Below are 18,570 nucleotides of genomic sequence, written 5' to 3'. Positions count from 1 at the left end.
GGAGTAAACGATACGCCATCGCGCAGGAGGCCCAGAATATATATACGCGCGCTCTCCTCGTCATGAATCCGCGTGACGTCATCCATCCGCGGAGGGTCACGCATGGTCACGCTGTTATTATAGTCACAGATCCACATAAATCAGGAGCGGGAGATGTTCTGGTACGCTAAACTCGCGCTCTCGTACTCTGGTACGAATATCCGATGCTGCTCCTTTGCCATGTACCTGCATAGAGGTTGAGATATAAACCAATTTGTTGAAAGGGAGAAGGCAACGTACACCATCAACTCGTTCACGTAGTCACGCACAAGTCCGACCGACTCGTTGTCCATGCTCGAGCTTGCTACCATCTGTGGGAGGCTCACTGCGCTGCTCTTAACATACGGAGCATACACTTAATGAATAACAGTCACATACCAAGCATCCGCAGGAGGTGCTCCGCGCCGTATATTGCGCTCATTTCTTTCTCCTCACCGACCTTGACCGTCGGGCCCGTCACATACTTCCTGCGGATCTCCGCGTACTGTGGCCGCTCGAAGCGGTACAGCAGGTTCGCGCCCAACGCACGGTCGAAATACGTCTGCAGCCCCGCGATGAGTGTCGGGAGCAGTGTCACCGGGTCTTTCAGACTGCAGCAGTGATCAGACATCGCAGCATATAGAAATGTGACAAGGACGCACTGTGGAGGGCGTTCTTTGAGAACATAGTTTTTAAACTCCTCCAGCAGCTCTATCACATTTGGGGAGCGCGGAAGGCTGACAAGCTATGAGAATAAGAAATGTATCAGTGATTATTTAGCCCAACAAGAAGGACGGTGCGGACCTGGTTGTTCTTCGTTACCGCCTCCCAGTCATCCACCAACAGCACTTTCAGGCTCTCCGGGACATTCAATTTCATCTCCGGCCGCTTGCTATTGTCATCCTGCCCTCATATCAGCCCATGCGCACTTCACGCGAAGCTACGCAAGACCTACCTCTTCCCTCCCGCGCTTCACCCCTCTCGTCCCACCATCTTTTCGGCCTCCTCGCCCCGTCTCCCTCGCCGCCGCCGCCTTTCCCGTACCCTTCGCCGCGGATGCAGACGCGCTTCCCTGAGCTGCCTGCGCCTGCGCCTGCAGAGCCTTCTGCAGAGCGATGTTCGTCTCGTTAAACTTCAGCAGGCGCGATGGTTGCACCCACTCATCCCATCTGCCCGCCACACCAACACATATGTACGTCAAACAATTAGAAGTTGACATTAGAAGAAGACGACGCACGTCTGTTTCCACCCCTTGTAGTGCACGAAATAGTGCGGGCCAACCGAGCCCAGCTTCGTGCTCGCCTCGTCCCAATGCTCCATCTTGAGTACCTTCGCCTCGTACACGAGTGGCCCGTGGTAGCACAGCACCCGCTCGTTTGGTACAAACACGCCCGCCATAGTTTGTTCTAGCTGAGTTAGACGGTTAGCAGCGTTGAGCGGTACACCGCGTGTGGACGGCGGGCGTTCAGTGACAGAAGGCGCAAGTAGCGTGGCGCCTCGACGGGCCACAACCCACACCCCTCCGTCTGGTATCGTGACTCCGAAATTTCGCCGCTCTTATTTCCAGGACATATATATCGCATGTGGCCTACGTGCATACAGCGTGCATACGTATCATATCGCTCCATATAATGCATTCAATTTGATCGAGATTGATAACGGTGTAAGGAAGGTGGTGGGAACCGTTCGGTTCACATACTTTTAGCTACACTATGATACACGGGAATGCCCGTCATGGGCACATGAGCATCCCCACCTGAAGAGAGACCTGGCTGTAAGCACCAGACGGCAAAGAGCACAGTATTGCAGAGCCCTAGCGAAGTTCCCGTCAGCAGCAAACCAGGCAGGCTGTGGAATGCACATATATGACAGTCAGCGACGGCATCACACGTGGAGTGGGGCAAATCATCACTCGCCTTTTAGAAGTACATATATACAGTATGCGCCTCACCTATCGTATACTGCCATCGACGGTCAAGAAGGATACTCAGAGTGAGCCCGACCCTCCCCGAAATAAAGTCAAGGGGAGAAGAGGGGGGCCGGGTTCTCAGCGCCAGAGTACGAGCCGCGGAGCATCGCGCCGCCATGCATGGCGAGCTTCAATTGACAGGAATCATATGGGACACTAACTGTCCATCTTCCTGATCACTGCACGGCATTAACGCGTGTGAGGCACGTAGACGTCACAGATGGGACACGAGCTCACGTTTCGCATGACATTTGCGCGGGCTGCGCGCAGACTAAGAGCGCCGCGCGCCCGCTTTCGCCTTCGCCTCAGCAGCGACGGAACACGCGTGACACGTGCGACATGCACGCCTGCGCTTGCGCTCATGTGGCTTCGGCACGCTCCAGTCAAACACCCAGTCGTACTCGATCTCGTGCTTCTCCGCGAGCCCGCGGAACAGAGCGCGCAGGCCGTCGTAGTCGGGCAAGTCCTCGAATTCGAGCCCTCGCGTATACTTATAGAAGATGTCGAACTCGGGTGGCAGCCCGACTGCGATGAACTGCTCCGTCTCGAGCTTCTTGTCGCGAATTAGGTCCCATGTCTCGGACGACGTCTTGCCCTTGACCTTCCGCCATGGCAGCGTGCCGCGCATGAAGTAAATTAGCATGTATGCGAGCGATTCGAGGTCGTCGCGCCGTGAACATTCTAAGGTGAAGCGCGTCAAGTAAGCTCAAGGACAGCAGCGATCGGTGACGGCATACCAATGCCAAGGTGGGTGTTGATGGCCGCGAACAGACTTGTCCCCACTCCATGATGATCGTCCTGCTTGTAAGGGATATGCATGCTCGTGCGAGGATCGCGGAACTTCTTCGCCAATCCAAAGTCGATGATATTTATCAGATGGTGAGCGTTTTTATCGGCCTTGGGAATCACAAAATTGGCGGGCTTGATGTCCCGGTGAACAAGATCCCGCGAATGAATGTAGTCGATACGAGTGATCTACGAGTGCGCAGCAGATACGATGAGCACACGACGGAGATTAGACACCGACACGCGATATGGGCGCACGGTAAGCGCTCATGACGCGAAATGAGGCGCGTCATGAGCACCCACCGTGGGGTGCACATTCAAGGCAATCAAGCAGAATGGGATTGACTCACTAATTGGTCAGCAAGAAGGAGGATGGTCTTGAGAGAGAAATGTCTATTGCACATGCGGAACAGATCTTCGAGAGAGGGACCTAGGAGATCAATGACCATGACATTAAAGTCGCCCTTGCGCCCCGACCACATCATCCATGGAACCCCAGGTGCGCCCCCGAGAGTCTTGTAAATCTTGGATTCCTGCTGTAGAGGGCTAGATCGCGTTACGGCCGGTTCAAGCTTGATGGCCACTTCCTTGCCTGCGACGATGTGGACACCCTGAAAGACAGTGCCTGTCAGGCGAAGCAGCTTAGTTCCGCAGAGGACTGGAGTACGCCAAGCATACGCACCACAGCCGCCGGTGCCAATCGTGTCCTCTACTCTATACTTCCCACCGAAAGTGAAGTCCATGACGAATGGCGACGAAGTATGAGCGGTCCGATGACTGGTGTAAAGAAAGGACGAGAGGATTTACGTAGAATTGGACGTGCCTTCGGAGGGGCGAGTGAGGCTGTGTGCAACGTGCGCGGGGCGAGGTTGTCGTGAGGCGCGGTTGAACAAGAAGAGCCTTCATCGGAGTCCGACCGCGCTGTCGGCAATGCGCACGGGTCGCGGATATTACGTCAGCATTGTTGAGGGTAACGGATATAGCCGAGCCTAAACAGTCCGGCTACATTTGACATTTCGTTGCAAGGTAGTAAGCCCCAAACTCAGAATATACAATGTCAGAAGGTACACTCTCAGCTAACAAGCCCTAATATTCTAAGGTTGGAATTTTCCTTCCGTCAAATCGTCCACTGGACAGAAGTGGAGGTGATCTAGTAGGTGGCATGCACGGTGCACTATAGCCTCAGCACGAAGTCAGGCTAGTGCACTATCTCAATGGAAGGTGTCTTATGCACACGCTTGAGCTTCATGGCCACTGACACCTTCCACGAGTTAGCCACCGTGACAGAAGCACCGGTGTCGATAGGCAGGAGGAGTACAATCTTACCGCTGACATGCGTATCTAGCCACCACGCGCCCTGCAGAAGGCACTAAGAACATGCACATACACATTCGACAAACCTTATCCTACAAACAGGAATAGCGACTATTATGTGCTGAAAATCCGCAGACTACGAAGGCTCACTTCATATCGCCCTCGCGGGATTCATTCTGGTGCAGAATTGCATGAATGAGTCATGAATTGATGAGTTCATAGTGTTATTCATCCTGGGTTCTTGCCCACCCAAAACACATATTTTGAAACGCGCTCTCATCAATCCTCAAGTATAACAAACTACTCGTGCCAATGATATTTCGTCGGTCAAGGTGTACTTTACAGTGCCCAGCAAGAAGCTAAAGAAATACGAGAAAGCTGCACGGTTAAGGCCTTAAAACTTGCCGATAAACTGCAACAGCCCAAGGTTCGATATAGTGTGTAACTGCTTTGCATGAAACAATCTACTTACTAGTCCTATCTCTCGCATACCCTCTGCCCCCGTTTCTAAGAAGCGGCACGCTTCTCTCCCACCCATGCTGTATCAGTGGTTCTAGGGTATGTGGATCAAGGCGCTTCGCGTTTCGCTGGACTCATTGTTCCTAAAGCAGACAGGTGCTGCTGACGGCAAGCGGTAGTCAATGCTTTCGCATGCTCCGGATATTGCATAAATACCCACCCAATGTGCCACTAGACCAACAGCAAGACCTCCGCTCTGAGTCTCCAAGCTGATCTCGTCCAATGTCTCTCTCATCTACTACAAACGATACCCAGCAGCTCGCGCTCATTCACGGGCGTAACGATCAACGCCTCAAACAGCAAGGCGATGGGAAAGTGCAACTCGCCTTCGCTCGCGATGTCAAGAATTCTCTTTTGTTCCAATATGATTGGGGGGAGCTCCTCTCCGCTGCTCCTCTCGCCCTTTATCTAATTGGCTCATGTTACGTGGCGGCAACGTCGCCGCTCGCGCGCGGGGTTTCTCTCAGCGACGCCGTGCCAAAGGACGGATTCAAATATCTACAGTGAGTCGTCACTTTTCCGTCTGAGTGCAAGATTAACCCACCGCTTGATAGGCATGATATGCTCAAAGCATGTCTGGTCCAAATTTCGAACGCGGGTCAGAAGGCTTTTCTTATAACCGAGAAAAACATGACTCTCATCAATAGTACTTCAAATTCATTGAGCGGATATGTACATTTCGCTTCACAAGTTTTAGTGAAACACTCACGAATATGCGCATTTAGATGCAATCAATCTCCAACCATCTCCCTGAATTGCCTGCGCCTGCTGCAGAATATGCACTCAAAGACAAGCTGCAGTTGATGAAAGATGGCTCCAATGCCTGTCTTGACTATGCGCGAACCATAGAGAGGGCGTTTAATGATTGGCTGGACATCGTACGCGAATTATATGAAGTCACCGTGAGCAAGGAAGAGAAGATCAGTTTGGCCCACTACGAACACAAGGTCGACATTGATGGAGTATCGCTCGAGGCGGAATTGACACAGACAGATCTCAGTCATGCGCAGGAGACTGCAAAGGATCTGAAAAAACAGCTGGATGAATCTCGTGAGATGTTCAAAAAGGCTGCAGATGCGATGCCGAGCGGTGGGTTTAATCACACACTGTGTATGACACCCTCAATGCTGAACAACCTGCTCACCAGCGTGGGGAGCTGTCGCCCTCAACTTCATTGACAGTCTCCACACTTCTGCTACAACAATTGTCTCCCAGGCAATACCATCGTTGTTCCATGCAATTCTCAATCCGTTTGGAGGAGGGAGGAGAGGAGGTCGCAATGCAGACGCTCTTCCGAAAGCTCACGCGAAACTCTGGCATCCAAAGACAGTTCCGGATGACAGCAATGACCCAGCATATCCTGCAGCCGTCGTCTGCTCTGACATGCTGATCACATTGAGCACGATGCTTGATACCAATCCAGAAGACGGGCCTGATTGGCAAAGCTTCATTCCGAAAGAAGATTCGGGCATGAAGTCTGGTTTGACTTGCGTGAAGGTGACACTCAAACATCAAATTGACAATGTCCAATGGACGGAGGCCGCGCCGAGCATCGAACTGCGCTCCGCTATCAGTTACACGTTGGCCGTAAGTGTTTCCGGCGCAAAACTCGTGAAGCGTTTGGCACTAATCATTCCTTTATAGGTTATTGATGAGCTGGAGAAGTTCGTACCGAAGGATCATGAACTTGTATCCGCGACGCAAAAACCCGACGCTCAAGTAGTTCGCAAATGGCAAAGCGTAGTCTCCGAAGCAAATGCGAAGGTCATGAAAATGTCGACGTTCGCACGCAGCATGCCCGGCGGAGCCCCAACAAGCGTGAGATCTTGGTGACGTTCCTTTTTACGCAACTGCTCAATCAGAGTATCCCTCAGTTTCAATTATCGAGCATGCCTAAAACCTCACCGTCAACCGTAGATCCAACTGCTCGTACGTGTTCACAAGCTGACTCGAGTGCAGTGATGCCATAATGTCGTAGAACGGTCCGCTTTGTCCGCGGCTCAACACAAGCTGAGCATGACACAAGCAGCGTATATTTCCTCTCAACAGAATCATACGGAAGCCAGCTCTCAGGTCGTCAAAGTCGAAGCAAAGCTTGCTCGTGTCAAGGCAAATCTCCAGAAGCTGGAGAAACAACATATGACTATGGTGAGTGCAACATGTATTAGTATGTCTTGCTTGACGCCTCACCAGCGCGCGGTAACGGATAATAGGAAGGAGTCAAAAAGATTCTGACCCAATCCATCGGCACTCTGATACAAATGAAGGCTCAGATAACGAATCTTGTCTTATTTTTCAATGCACTGTCTGCCATGGTCGAGCATGTTGTCAGTCAAAACATCAAAGACTTCATACAGCAAGTTGATTCAGCAACTAGGGTGCTCATGGGTGGCATGTCGCTGCTGGACGTTTCTCGCCAGGTATGCCATCAGGTCTCATGTTTGATAACACCCATTGTTTACTCTCGCATAGGAGTTGTATAACATATCCGTGATGTGTCAAGCGTACTTCTCTCTGTTCAAGAGTGTTTCGCAAATGTACCTTCAGATATCGCGACAGTACATCATTCCGGGAGTAGCTCTTTGCGATGAGCTCAGCCTCAGCATTGAAGGAGACGACGACAAGATAGCAGCAGCTGTTGCCACACGGACGAAGAAACTTGGAGAATATTCCGACAATGCACAGGGCGCGATACGCGCAATGATTACAAAGGTGAGGGGTGCATCATGTCCAAAGGCCACATTTTTGGAGCTAAGCGAACGCCACCCTCAGAATAAAGAGCAGGTTGCAGCGTCGCTAGAGAACCGGGTACGAGTTGTCGCAGAGGATCTCAAAATGCTGCCTAATCTGCAACCGAATATGGCCAAAGCCATCACAGAGGGCTCAGAGATGCTTACTTCTGCGGTGCAAAAAGGCCTTGACAACTACACTCCTCCAGCTATCGCGGCGGCTGAAAGTATATCTTTCGACCTCAGTGTAAGTCGTACCTGCATCGTGCAACGTTAGCTCAACAGTGCTGAGAGCTGACGTCTTGGCAGATCAGCCCAGACGAGATTTGAATATGGTTGGAGCTTACCTACCTTCACCGATGATATACTAGCGAGATGTCTTTCACGCTTTCGATTCATTATGACAATGCTGATGGGACCTTCTCTGCGAAGCTGACTCCTTTGAACAATGGCAATCTTGGTCAGATATGCAGAGCGACTTCGGTGAAAAGATGATCCAGCTTGCCTGCCGAGTCAACTACATAGCGAGGATGGTGCATAGTAGGATCCGAAAGAGGGCAGCTGTCAGATTGAATCCCCTGGCGCTAGCACAAAGTAGAATTGTCCGAGCATGTCGATAAGATTTTGCACCGGATTTTCCGGGCGTTCACGACCTGAACGTTCATTGAATGTTGATTAATGATTGAACGTCAACTGCTTGTTTTTACAAGCCCGATAGCATCCGACGAATGCTATGTGGCGCTACACAACATTTTTGAAACGGTGCGAGTAAGCAGAATATCTCTAACCGAAGCTGTGCGCACGTCAAACTGAAATTCCTTGAGACTTCTGAATCGAGTGCTTCATCGGTCGAATATTCAGCGATACATAGTGGGCAGTATAGATTCACGGTCCAATATCAACATATCACAGGAACGAAAGAGGACAACAAGAAAACTGATTGCGAGGGAGAGGGAAGGGCACAACAGCATCGTCAATCATATGGGCTTGATCTTGAAGTGGAGCGAGATGAGGGAGAAGATGAGACACTGGAAAATATAGATAGATTAATACGACAGCAACGGCGCGCGACGGAACGGCATACCTTCAGGTCCTGGACGAGATAATAGAAGACGCGCAGGCCCTCGGGGTCCTCACTGTCTTGAATGTCGACTAACGAGCCGATTTTTGCTGTCTGCGCAGCCCGACGTTGAGTGTGAATAAACGACGAGGGCAACAGGCGGACCGTACGTACTTCGAATGCGATGTGATCGTTTCCAACACGGATCTCCAGCTCCTGCTTCCCTACGATGTTCTTCTTGGGCCAATTCGTGTCGTCTTCCCTATAGGCGGCAAGAATCACGTTCAAACATGTCGTAGCGCAAAGAAGACGAGTACTCACTTTGTGATTTCGCTTGATTCGACTATGCGCTTCAGCTCTTTCACTACCAACGGTCCCACCCACACTATGCCAAGTTAGGTGTCGCAAACCTCGAAGCAGAAGTGCGACTCACTTTCTTTGCGAATGAGACTATCGTTGCGGTAGTTCGAGTTGTTTGCATATCGAAGACGGCCATGCGAGTACTCAAACTCGAGAAACTCGTGTCCATGCTTGCCTGAATGGCCAGTGCTGCAAAGAAAGTTAGCATGAAATTCTGTGCTGGAGCAGAAGCTACGACAACTTACTAATATCTAGAACCCGGGTGGGCGTGAGCAGTTTTGCGCGCACGCCCGAGCACTTTTCAATCGTACCTGAGATAGAAAGGGTCACTTTCGTAGGAAGTCATGGTGGAGGAGGTGGTGGTTGCTGAGCAAGTGCAAGACGAGGTGCCCATCGCATTTGGATATGCCGCTTAGTCAGCGCAGCAAAGCGCAATATGATTGGACGGATCAAGCCTGAAGTCGAAAGTATAAAGGTAACGAAATAGAATGAAATCGTGCAGAATGGTATAAGAATCTAATACAATACTGCACTATGAATTTTGAGGTGATGATTCTACCTTCACAGCCTCTGCTACAGCATCCTCAGCAGCGGACAGTTCTCGCCGCAAGATCTCTTCGCCCAAAGCCTGCACCTGTTCCACACTGGTCACCGGCAGCCGCATCTGGCCCATCACGCTGTGCAATGTCGTTTCACCAATACCGACCGGTGCCCTGTGCCACCGTACGACTCGTATCCCTACGCCCGCCAGCGCGTGCTCCTCGAGGTATTTGATCCAGTGGTCCACAACCTCCTGGTCCGCATCCCAGGCCTTGATAACGCGCTTGTGCACCTTGCGTTCGAAGTTTTCTTGCGACTTCTTGTGCACGAACGGGCCCTTTGGGACGGTCCATAGTGATCTTTGTGTCGGTAAATGCACCGTTCTTGAGACGGGGATGCCCAGCGACGCTGCGGCGTGGCCCGTGAAGTGCGTGAAGAGCTTGAGGAGTTCAGGATAGTATGAGCGGAAGTGAACAAGCGCGACGGGAATGCCGTGTGTCTTGGGATGACAGTACGGCTCCAGCATGCTTCGGCCGTGTACGATGGTAGATGCCCATAACCGCTCCTGATCATGCGTGACCGGTGCGAACGCGGTGGTAGTGGATGGCCTGGCTAACGGTCAACCACAAAGTGCAATGAAAAACATCGGGGACTCACGCAGCGGTGCTGTTGGCACGCACACACTGGCGAGCAACTGCCCAAGTATTTCTGCAGGAGCGGGCCAGCGTCAGCATGTGCATTACGCTTGTAGCTGCGAGTGGTGAAGGAGGGTGTGGCCAAGGACGGACGACCCAATTTGGTATTTTCTCACGGCTTCACGCCTTAGAGTCCTGATTCAAGCTCCATGTGCGTGAAGTCTCGCTTAAAGATTCCAGGGCATTGATCATGGAAGTGAGACCGCCATCGTCGATATCCGACTTAATAGTACATGAGCAAAAAAGGACCGTCGATCTCCCTAAATCCGGGCTCTCATCCCTCCAACTGCGTCTCGAGATACTGGCGAATCATCGCTATCATTTCTCGTTTCGCTTTCGCTGGTATCGATGCTGATGAGGGTAGGAACGTCGACATATCTTTGTTTCTAATACTGATGATCGAACTTACCCTCTGCCTGTGGCCAGACTTCTGCCATGATCGACCCGACAGACACAGAGTCTGTTCTAAGCGTCTCTATAAATGTATTCTATGAGCTTCCACGAGTTTTAAAGCGTTGACATGCACCTCTGCTCTTGTCGCGGTACTCGTCTAACCATCCGGCTTCACTCAGTTTCTGATTCAGCAGCCACGATAGCCTGATTTGGCGGACGCGATGAGCCCCCCCTATACGGTGAATTATTGCACAACACGCACCTATCCCATTCGCCGTGCTCGACCATCCTCCGTTGTATCTGAGCAAACAGAACATCTTTCTGGTCTTCTTGTCGAGCCATTTAATGATATGATGTGTGATGGGATGCTGTTGCGCGACCGTGTGAAAGTGATCAGACTCCGTTGTTTGCCAAATCGTTCATTTGAGCATCCCTCGTTGTACGCCACGATGGATCGCAGATGGACCTCCATTTCTTGAGCATATACTGTTAATCCCGACTGCAGTATGTAGTACATTGGCCATAACACATGAATTATGGACATGAATAAGGGTAACACGGCTTCCAGCACAGGAAAAGGCTGGGGCATTTCACAAGCACAGGGTGTAGCAGGAAAGACAGCAGGCAACAACAGTGCTGGCGCATGCAGCCCTAAGGGAGTATATCTTTTCAGCGCTCTAGCGGCACAGTCACTCGTCCGCAATTTCTTTGTATACTTTGTCCTCGAGGTAAATATCGCATTCGCCCTCGATAGTCGAGCCTTGATGGCATGCTGCGGCATGCTTCCACCTGCCGAGATGTTTCCTCAGGGTGCATGCGCACCTCCTCATAAGTCCTGACTCACCAATAGATTTCTTTCACCTAAGGTCGCGAGGTTAGATGTGCATTTTCTGGTATGAGATAAGCAAACCCTTCGGACCTTTGTTGGGATGTCCTTAACACCTTCAATCGTAACCCACTTCAGGCACTTGTGGCATTTGCCCTCGATGAGGGCGGCCTTCTCGTGCTTGCCAACGTTGTGACGAGCAACGGTTCGGAAGGCGATCGGCGGGGAGAACGGGCATCCTGTCATCGCAGAAATACCTGCGAGTTGCGTATGAGCGGATGAACAAGAGAGAATGCGGCATGCCTACCGTGCGCATATTGCATGTGATAACTGGAGAGGGCTCAGAGCAGTCGGTGACAAACAGGAATAAGAGACTCTGCCCTGATAGTCAGTCAACGTAAGCGGACATCGTGGAGGCTTCGTACCACTTGAATGCAGAGAATTTCGTAGACAGCCATACTTTCTTGTTCTCTCCACCGCGCGCGATGGACTCGCAGCAACAAGGACAGAGACCAACCTAGCGAGCACATACGTCAGAAAAAACGTGTGGACAGGCCATAACCGACCTTGGTCGAACCCCTGCCCTTCACGAAACGGGGCGTGTACAAGTCGAGAGGGCCACGAGGGGGATTGAACGTAGCTTCGGAAAGCGAGCGATATGACAGGTAGCTACGGAACATCAACGTGGCGTTCACATTTTATGGTGATGGCAAGACAGGACACCTACCTCTCACTCTCCTCCTCGCGGTACGAGCTGACCGCAAAACGCCGATAGAAGAGAGGAAATTCCGGATTGATTGGTATACGCAGAGGAAACGTTCGCCTTGGAATGTTTACGGGCAGCTTTGTTGAGATAATGTGAATAGAACCGGGTTCTCCGTTCTCCATGGACGGTCCACCTTCGGGGGATGACTTAGTACTTTCTTCAAGACGTAGCCTTTTGTGTGGACGACCTAAAGGACGTTCGACAGGGCCTTCAGGATCTTCTTCGTTCAAGATTTTTGATTGTGGAACGGGTTTAGAAGCAGGCTCAGATCCTCTTACGAACTTCCTAGGACGGATGTTGTAGCGAGACCGAGCGAGTACACCGTCGGTTACGCCCTCAAGAGACTCATGCAGATGGGAGAGATTTTTGGACATGGATTGGCCGCCAGTTGCAAGCGCGGGCCTGCGCAAGTCGGGGTCATCATGGACTGCTGATCTTGATACGGACTTTCCGAGAGATGAGCTAGATGTCAGCAGCGAATCCTGGCTTCGGCAGGGCGTTTCTGCGGCTGACGGACAAGATGAGACTGGAGATAGGCTTGACAGGGATGACACCGAGCGCGTGGGAGATCCAAAAATGAGGGGAGCTCGCCTCTCTTGTGCCATACGGTAGGCTGCGAAGGACGGAATTTTCCTTTCAGACACAGAAGCAGAAGACCCAGCCTTGGAACGGGTCGCGTCCACATCAGGGGATGTGTGACGGACTACAGGAGACACTGAGGAACTGGCGGCGGCCCAGAAGCCAATGGGGGAAGACGCGAATATTTCTTGGAACGGAGTGACAGGAAACCGTTCGAATACAGACTTTAGATCCTCCCCTATTGATGAACCGATGAACAGAGGAGGAGAGAAGACGTTAAAGTTTGGGCGCGGTGAGATGACGAAGGGAGATCCGTTGTCTGTAGGTTGATATAGATACGGGTCAGTATCCGGAACCACGGGGTCATTGGTTTGTCGCAGTGCTGATTCCCGGAAGACGCGAGGTGAGTAGGTATATGCGCCTGTTGGGGGCTCTAGAACGTCAGCGTCGCGAGTCAGGCAGTCCTTGCTGAATTCCATGGCACTGTCTCTCTCGTACGGGACTGAACGACACCGTCCGCATATTTAGACAAAGCCCTAGTGTCGCAGAGTATGGCGTACTCGCCTGGATATCTCAAACGCTGGGCGGCGAACGGGCTGCGCGAGGAGGAGATGGACGTTCCGGTGAAGACGCGTTATTTGCGCGTTGTTTGTGCTGCCGCCGTGACTTGCGCGTCGTCCCCCCTTGCGGTCTGCGGAGGCGGAGGGCAGGACCATAGCAGGGGCACTCCTGCCCTCGATGAATAGCTCGTCGCACTGCTCTTCGCTCCTGGCTTTTCTCTGTTGATCAACCGAAGCTCATCTACAACCAACGACTTTCGCTCTGCCCACCCCATGCCACAGTCCGAACTCACCTGTGTCCCACTCGCCCACCCGTTCGCTACCAGTACTTGTTCCTGCTACAGAGCACGCTGCAAAGTCTGCCGCTCAGACGTTTCCCCCCCATCCACTTCCGCTCCCATTGCTCGATTCTCCTCATAGAACATTGCCATCGCAAACTCAACTTCACCGACAATGTCACATCAGAACCGTGGTAAGAAGACACCTTCGCTCGAAGAATTGAGTGCGTCGGACTTGATGAAGATGCGGTTTTCCAAGCTCGAGCAAAAAGACCCTCATGAATGGTGCGTCCCTGCCCATTCTGATCGCATCATTACACATACTGACCGCGACCTCATTGTATACAGCGCCCGTGAGGTCAGTAACCTTTGCTCCCAGTCTAACTCAACAAACTGATGTAAAAGCATATATCTCAAGGACCTTGAAGAGCTGATAAAGGCAGCTGTCACCCCTGCGGTTCAAGCTATGCGGCGCGAGCGGAACGCCCACGTCGCAATCAACCGTCTTCCTGCCGAAGTGCTCCGGGAGATATTCGTGACGACCTGCACCGTCAAGCTGGCTGAATACAGATCTGAACACTATCAATGCTACATCTCAACTACCGTCTGGAACCCAACTTGGATTGACAAGGGCAGAGCAGTCAGTCTCATGCTTGTCTGCCATCATTGGAAAGAGATCGCCTTGGAAATTCAGGAGCTCTGGAGTGGCATTGAAACATATTGGGAAGATGAAGATCATATCTTGCTGGAGAGGTCTGGCCGAGGCCCACTCAAGGTGCTGGCTTGCTGTGATCCCCTTTATGAATATGCTGTTACGCACGCTCTCCAAAATGTGGAGCATTCATCCCGAATCCAAGAGTTGTACTGGATATGGCCCTTAACACGTCACAGCAGAGAACACCTTGGAATGCCAGCGCCCTCGCTGAGATCTCTTGCGTTGCAAAACTGGACGATACCAGATGGATCACTCAAACTCTTCGACGACCACACCCCGTGTCTGGAACGCCTGTCACTATCAAATGTGAATTGGCTGCCCAGCAATGCGTTCGTCAAACTGACATTCTTGGCTCTCGAAACTTGCATGGTATCTAAACTTCCGATCAAATTACGCAGCTTGCTTGCTGGAACACCGAACCTAGTCGATCTCGTCCTGCGAAATGTATCCGACAGCAGCTATCCGCACATTCGAGTGGAAATTGGGGCTGCGGGCATGAAGCCTGTTTCGCTCACTCGGTTGCGCCGATTACTGATCGAGGAGATGTGGTCTGATGATATCGACTATGTCTTCCGGGATGCTCAGCTTAATGAAGACGCGTCCGTCTCGATTGCACATACGCAACGTGATGATGATGAGCAGCGACTTCCGGAAGGGGTATCCAGTTGGTCGTTGAATGCCTTGAAGCAACCCAAAGAACTGCATTTCCAGTCACACGTCGCCATCGTCGTCGGAGCCTCTTCTGGTTTCCGTTTTGAGGTCTGGAGATGCACGACACTCGAAGATTGGATGGCATTCAACTGGCCACGGATTCTTCCCCTTTCCAGCATCTCGCACTTGTGCATGTTCGAGTTGAAGGCATACAAGGGGCGCGGTCTTGAACGTGTGCGCAACCTTCTTAGGCAGATGACCACGCTTCAGACACTGTCCGTCAACATTGATGGCCTGACGCAGATCGTCGATATATTCACACTCTTCCGAGACCCGACCGGACCGCCTCTCTGTCCCGCACTGACCACGCTACGTATCGTCATCCATCATGATCGTGACTGTGACATCATCCTGCACTCGATCCTCCCACGTCGCGCGCAACTTGGCATCAAGCACCTTGATGTCGGGCTGATCGATCCTTGGTCTAGTGAACACTGGAGACCTCGTCAAAGTGTGAAGAAAAAAATGCATGGCAAATTCGAGTCGATGAATTTCGAGACGCTGTTGTATGATAAGGCATACAACATTACTTTGCCGCTGGTTTGTAGCGAGGAGGCGCATCGTTTGTGGCCGCCCTGGCTTTAGGTGTCGTGTGGATGAGAGATGACGTGGATTGCGGTGAGACCAAAGGTACGTTCGTGTCAGGGTTCTCATCTCGGTCGCTCATCGACATCGCTCATCACTAGTTAGTCTGACGCTCACGGAGCGTGTATGTATTAGAGAAGAAACAATATGTATACAGTATTGTGCTACAGCAGATGTCAACCTTTGTGAATGCGAATGCACGCCTTTGAAATGAGATGTTCTGAATGTCACGACTACGTTCTAGCCCTTCGCAGCGACATGCACTCAGCCGTTGTCCATGCATGATGTGGTCCGCGGCATCTGTGGCTCGCGATGTGGCTCGCGAGGTTGTTTCAGTCGTGCAAATGACTGATGTGCCAGACTTGTCCACGCTGGAGCTGTAGTTCTAAAGGACGTACGCATCATCGATGCACTGCGCGGATTCAGTACTCGCCTAGTGCTCACCGTTCATGTATAACGCCTCGCTATTTGTAGATGGCATTTCGAGGCAAACCGCTATTGCACCTGCTGTCCATTCGTGAGCAAGAAGTCCCGAGTGCATGGCGGGCGCACTCATGAGGTCGGCTCGTGAGGACCAGGCGCGTGCCGTCTCTTTATGGCTTTCCGATGACCGTTCTCACCTTCACATCACTCCTCACCGGACCCACCCCACACCCTTTGGACTCGTGCCATCATTAGACGTACCGTGCTGAATGGTATGCATCGCATGTCCATCTTTGAGCCCTGTCAACGGAAATCTTCAGCGTGTTTCCGTCAGAGCGGTCGACAGTGCTCCCAACGGCACACGGTCCTTCCATCATACAGATCGAAAACTCGTTCTCGCGTAGCACGTCGGGCAGACATGAATGCACCAGCTTCTTGAAGGATCTTTCCACTGAAACTTCCTGCCCCGCCGCCCTTTCGATCACCACCTTCGCTCACCTGAAGCATGCGGCAGCCCTTGCAGGTTGTCGAAGCACCATCACCAGGCACGCGCTGCACCTATGTCTTTGTGGACGTCGCTGACATGTGCAAACCGGTTGTCGCAGATAACGACCGTGATCTTCTCCAAAGATACGACGGTCGACCTTGCGAGACGCACATTTATCTGGAAGTGTACATGCATTCTTGCCCGACTGTCCCCATGAGAATCAGAGTAAGCTCCTTTAAATCGAACTCGTCCCGACGTGGTATATTTCACACGAGCGAACTCCATGTCACGAAGCGAACCGCATGGACGTACCTTCTGTAAGTCGTCATCCGAACGTCCCTCGCTCGTCGTTGTTGCCATTCCCCGAGCAGATGCGCATCGCAAACCTGCCCAGTTGAGTTGCGTGGTGAAGCTCTGCCCGAGATCTGACGCAGACACCAAGCTCGCTGACCGCCCTTGCATGATCAGCTTCGCACAACACTCGCCTGCTGCTCACATTCGTGGACATAAGGATAGAATTAGTTCACGCTCACGGCCTCGCCTCACATCAGCGGTCACAGATGACCAGGCCTTCTGGATAAATGAAGAGAATATTGAAAGGATCGGGGAGGAGGCTAAGGGATGTAATAGAGTGGAGAGAATGGAATTAATAGACAAAATTGGGTCATATGAATCGGCGCGTGCTGCATACCTCCCATGCACGGGTGGCAGAACCTCGAGCGGTCGAGCAGTCGCGAGTGTCAGTCACCGCATGCATGGCACTCAAAGCGATTGAGCCAGTCGACCACCCGATGCGGAACGCGTACGGCCAGTGAAGCTTGAATCATAAGAATAGAACTGACCAGCGAGACGCACCCTCCATAGACACGAGGTGAGCAGGTATAAGTATGCGCCTGTTGAGGGCTCTAGAACGTCACCGTCGCGAGTCAGGTAGTCCTTGCTCAATTCCATGGGACTGTCTCTCTCGTACGGGATTGAACGACACCCCGCAAATTCAGAAAAAGCCCCAGTGTCGCACAGTGTGTCGCACAGTGTGTCGCACAGTGTGTCGCACAGTGTGGCGTATACTCGCCTGGGTGCTGGGCGGCGAACGGGAAGAAGACGCGTTATTTGCGCGTTGTTTGTGCGCGTTACAATCAAGAGTATTGATGACATAAGCCACTGTATACTGTACTTGACTTAGGACACGTTGACATGGCTTTCGCTCTGCTTTCACTTTTCACTTTCTGCTGTCTGCTCAGGCTCGCCAGTGTCGCGCACGCAGTCGCACTGACGACGGCCATAGGGGCCAATGAGCGGCTATGTTTCTATGCCGATGTGGACAAGGCGGGAGAGAAGATTGGGGTCAGTTGTGTGTCTTGGAAACGTTGCCACTGTTCGCTCACGAGCAGCTGCAGTTCTACTATGCGGTAGGAAACATTCCACCATGCGCGCCATACCCAGCGATTCCAATATAACACGTCTAGGTACAAGCTGGCGGCTCGTTCGACATCGACTTTGAGGTCAAAGACCCGAACGAGAAGGTCATCCTGGACGGGTCCAGAGAACGACAGGGCGACTACGTACTCACCGCAAATACCATCGGCGAATACTCGTTCTGCTTCGAAAATGACATGTCGACGCTCACAGAGAAGCTAATTGATTTCGACATCATGGTCGAGAGCGAGCCGAGGAGAGAGCCTCCAGCGAAGCCAGGCCAGATATCCGAACATACGAGCGCGTTGGAGGAGAGCATATTTAGGCTGAGCGGAATGTTGCAGAACATCAAGAGGACTCAGAAATAGTGCGTTGTCTGCTCATGTTTTGTCACTTGTCTCTTAGTGTCTGCGCGTAGCTTCCATACTCGAGAAAACAGAGGCTTTGACCTCGTGAAATCAACACAGAGGTACGCCCAGTCCTAATCACGTCCAATCTGATTAGTCTTTCAAGTATTGATACCAGTAAATTGTCTTACTATAGCCGTCTCTTCTGGTACGCAGTCCTAGAATGTGCAGGCATCATTGGCATGGCTGTGTATGTCCCTTTCCCTCTTGGCTCTCGCCCCTCTCGCTGATCAATTCAACTAGCTTGCAAGTATATGTCCTGCAAACATTCTTCACGAAGACAGGGCGCCGTTATAAAGTCTAGCATATCATGAGAAGTAGCATCCGTCGAACTGAAATTGTATTTATCGTAACCTCATGGTATTGACGCGGGCCTGATGCAGCATTGGTTTGCGACCCAGCATCGCTCTCGCGAAGCAGACGGCTGTATTGCC

General features: G+C 51.9%; 11 protein-coding genes across 11 annotated transcripts; 3 read left to right on the top strand and 8 right to left on the bottom strand.

Moving 5' to 3' along the window:
• Nucleotides 1-59: 59 nt before the first annotated feature.
• Nucleotides 60-1,486, bottom strand: LAESUDRAFT_453085 (MRG-domain-containing protein). Its single transcript, XM_040902531.1, has 7 exons — nt 1,256-1,486; nt 974-1,187; nt 823-921; nt 681-763; nt 418-629; nt 280-364; nt 60-225 (listed from the first exon to the last, which is right to left on the bottom strand). Exons 1-7 carry the CDS (start codon nt 1,414-1,416, stop codon nt 141-143), a joined length of 939 nt encoding a protein of 312 aa, XP_040759420.1. The 5' UTR covers nt 1,417-1,486; the 3' UTR covers nt 60-140.
• Nucleotides 1,487-2,258: 772 nt separating this feature from the next.
• On the bottom strand, nt 2,259-3,516 carry LAESUDRAFT_663399 (kinase-like protein; the record flags this gene model as incomplete). Its single annotated transcript, XM_040905062.1, has 4 exons — nt 2,259-2,668; nt 2,725-2,962; nt 3,124-3,398; nt 3,456-3,516. The coding sequence occupies 4 exons, from the start codon at nt 3,514-3,516 to the stop codon at nt 2,259-2,261; spliced, it is 984 nt and encodes a 327-aa protein (XP_040759419.1).
• A 1,312-nt stretch (nt 3,517-4,828) lies between these two features.
• On the top strand, nt 4,829-7,612 carry LAESUDRAFT_663435 (uncharacterized protein; the record flags this gene model as incomplete). The annotated part of the gene is made up of 11 exons (XM_040905063.1): nt 4,829-5,109; nt 5,161-5,278; nt 5,332-5,695; nt 5,754-5,832; nt 5,875-6,193; nt 6,251-6,424; nt 6,481-6,535; nt 6,585-6,767; nt 6,827-7,026; nt 7,079-7,318; nt 7,379-7,612. 11 exons carry the CDS (start codon nt 4,829-4,831, stop codon nt 7,610-7,612), a joined length of 2,247 nt encoding a protein of 748 aa, XP_040759418.1.
• Nucleotides 7,613-8,023: 411 nt separating this feature from the next.
• Nucleotides 8,024-9,101, bottom strand: LAESUDRAFT_686330 (mago nashi; the record flags this gene model as incomplete). Its single annotated transcript, XM_040905927.1, has 6 exons — nt 8,024-8,363; nt 8,420-8,509; nt 8,570-8,657; nt 8,717-8,780; nt 8,829-8,944; nt 9,067-9,101. The coding sequence occupies 6 exons, from the start codon at nt 9,099-9,101 to the stop codon at nt 8,313-8,315; spliced, it is 444 nt and encodes a 147-aa protein (XP_040759417.1). The 3' UTR covers nt 8,024-8,312.
• A 61-nt stretch (nt 9,102-9,162) lies between these two features.
• LAESUDRAFT_686327 (ribosomal protein S10) lies at nt 9,163-10,074 on the bottom strand. Its single transcript, XM_040905926.1, has 2 exons — nt 9,953-10,074; nt 9,163-9,903 (listed from the first exon to the last, which is right to left on the bottom strand). The coding sequence occupies exons 1-2, from the start codon at nt 10,033-10,035 to the stop codon at nt 9,288-9,290; spliced, it is 699 nt and encodes a 232-aa protein (XP_040759416.1). The 5' UTR covers nt 10,036-10,074; the 3' UTR covers nt 9,163-9,287.
• Nucleotides 10,075-10,143: 69 nt separating this feature from the next.
• LAESUDRAFT_730946 (uncharacterized protein) lies at nt 10,144-10,775 on the bottom strand. Its single transcript, XM_040909934.1, has 4 exons — nt 10,646-10,775; nt 10,517-10,587; nt 10,400-10,465; nt 10,144-10,341 (listed from the first exon to the last, which is right to left on the bottom strand). The coding sequence occupies exons 1-4, from the start codon at nt 10,723-10,725 to the stop codon at nt 10,265-10,267; spliced, it is 294 nt and encodes a 97-aa protein (XP_040759415.1). The 5' UTR covers nt 10,726-10,775; the 3' UTR covers nt 10,144-10,264.
• Nucleotides 10,776-10,860: 85 nt separating this feature from the next.
• Nucleotides 10,861-13,169, bottom strand: LAESUDRAFT_707113 (uncharacterized protein). The gene is made up of 8 exons (XM_040906648.1): nt 13,119-13,169; nt 11,937-13,056; nt 11,776-11,878; nt 11,638-11,726; nt 11,517-11,539; nt 11,303-11,466; nt 11,228-11,244; nt 10,861-11,172 (listed from the first exon to the last, which is right to left on the bottom strand). Exons 2-8 carry the CDS (start codon nt 13,031-13,033, stop codon nt 11,073-11,075), a joined length of 1,593 nt encoding a protein of 530 aa, XP_040759414.1. The 5' UTR covers nt 13,034-13,056; nt 13,119-13,169; the 3' UTR covers nt 10,861-11,072.
• A 47-nt stretch (nt 13,170-13,216) lies between these two features.
• LAESUDRAFT_815734 (uncharacterized protein) lies at nt 13,217-15,602 on the top strand. Its single transcript, XM_040914720.1, has 4 exons — nt 13,217-13,677; nt 13,741-13,750; nt 13,811-15,448; nt 15,505-15,602. Exons 1-3 carry the CDS (start codon nt 13,568-13,570, stop codon nt 15,401-15,403), a joined length of 1,713 nt encoding a protein of 570 aa, XP_040759413.1. The 5' UTR covers nt 13,217-13,567; the 3' UTR covers nt 15,404-15,448; nt 15,505-15,602.
• Nucleotides 15,603-16,036: 434 nt separating this feature from the next.
• Nucleotides 16,037-16,808, bottom strand: LAESUDRAFT_730943 (uncharacterized protein). The gene has a single exon (XM_040909933.1). It carries the CDS (start codon nt 16,773-16,775, stop codon nt 16,365-16,367), a length of 411 nt encoding a protein of 136 aa, XP_040759412.1. The 5' UTR covers nt 16,776-16,808; the 3' UTR covers nt 16,037-16,364.
• A 138-nt stretch (nt 16,809-16,946) lies between these two features.
• LAESUDRAFT_730942 (uncharacterized protein) lies at nt 16,947-17,398 on the bottom strand. Its single transcript, XM_040909932.1, has one exon. It carries the CDS (start codon nt 17,262-17,264, stop codon nt 17,076-17,078), a length of 189 nt encoding a protein of 62 aa, XP_040759411.1. The 5' UTR covers nt 17,265-17,398; the 3' UTR covers nt 16,947-17,075.
• Nucleotides 17,399-17,507: 109 nt separating this feature from the next.
• LAESUDRAFT_686321 (uncharacterized protein) lies at nt 17,508-18,441 on the top strand (the record flags this gene model as incomplete). The annotated part of the gene is made up of 6 exons (XM_040905925.1): nt 17,508-17,657; nt 17,711-17,722; nt 17,780-18,096; nt 18,148-18,198; nt 18,273-18,326; nt 18,380-18,441. The coding sequence occupies 6 exons, from the start codon at nt 17,508-17,510 to the stop codon at nt 18,438-18,440; spliced, it is 645 nt and encodes a 214-aa protein (XP_040759410.1).
• Nucleotides 18,442-18,570: the final 129 nt, after the last annotated feature.

The sequence above is a fragment of the Laetiporus sulphureus genome (assembly GCF_001632365.1).
Source record: "Laetiporus sulphureus 93-53 unplaced genomic scaffold LAESUscaffold_57, whole genome shotgun sequence".
NCBI classification, from domain to species: domain Eukaryota; kingdom Fungi; phylum Basidiomycota; class Agaricomycetes; order Polyporales; family Laetiporaceae; genus Laetiporus; species Laetiporus sulphureus.
The sequence above is the reverse complement of the archived record's forward strand: the minus strand, read 5'-3'. Positions and strand labels throughout refer to the sequence as shown.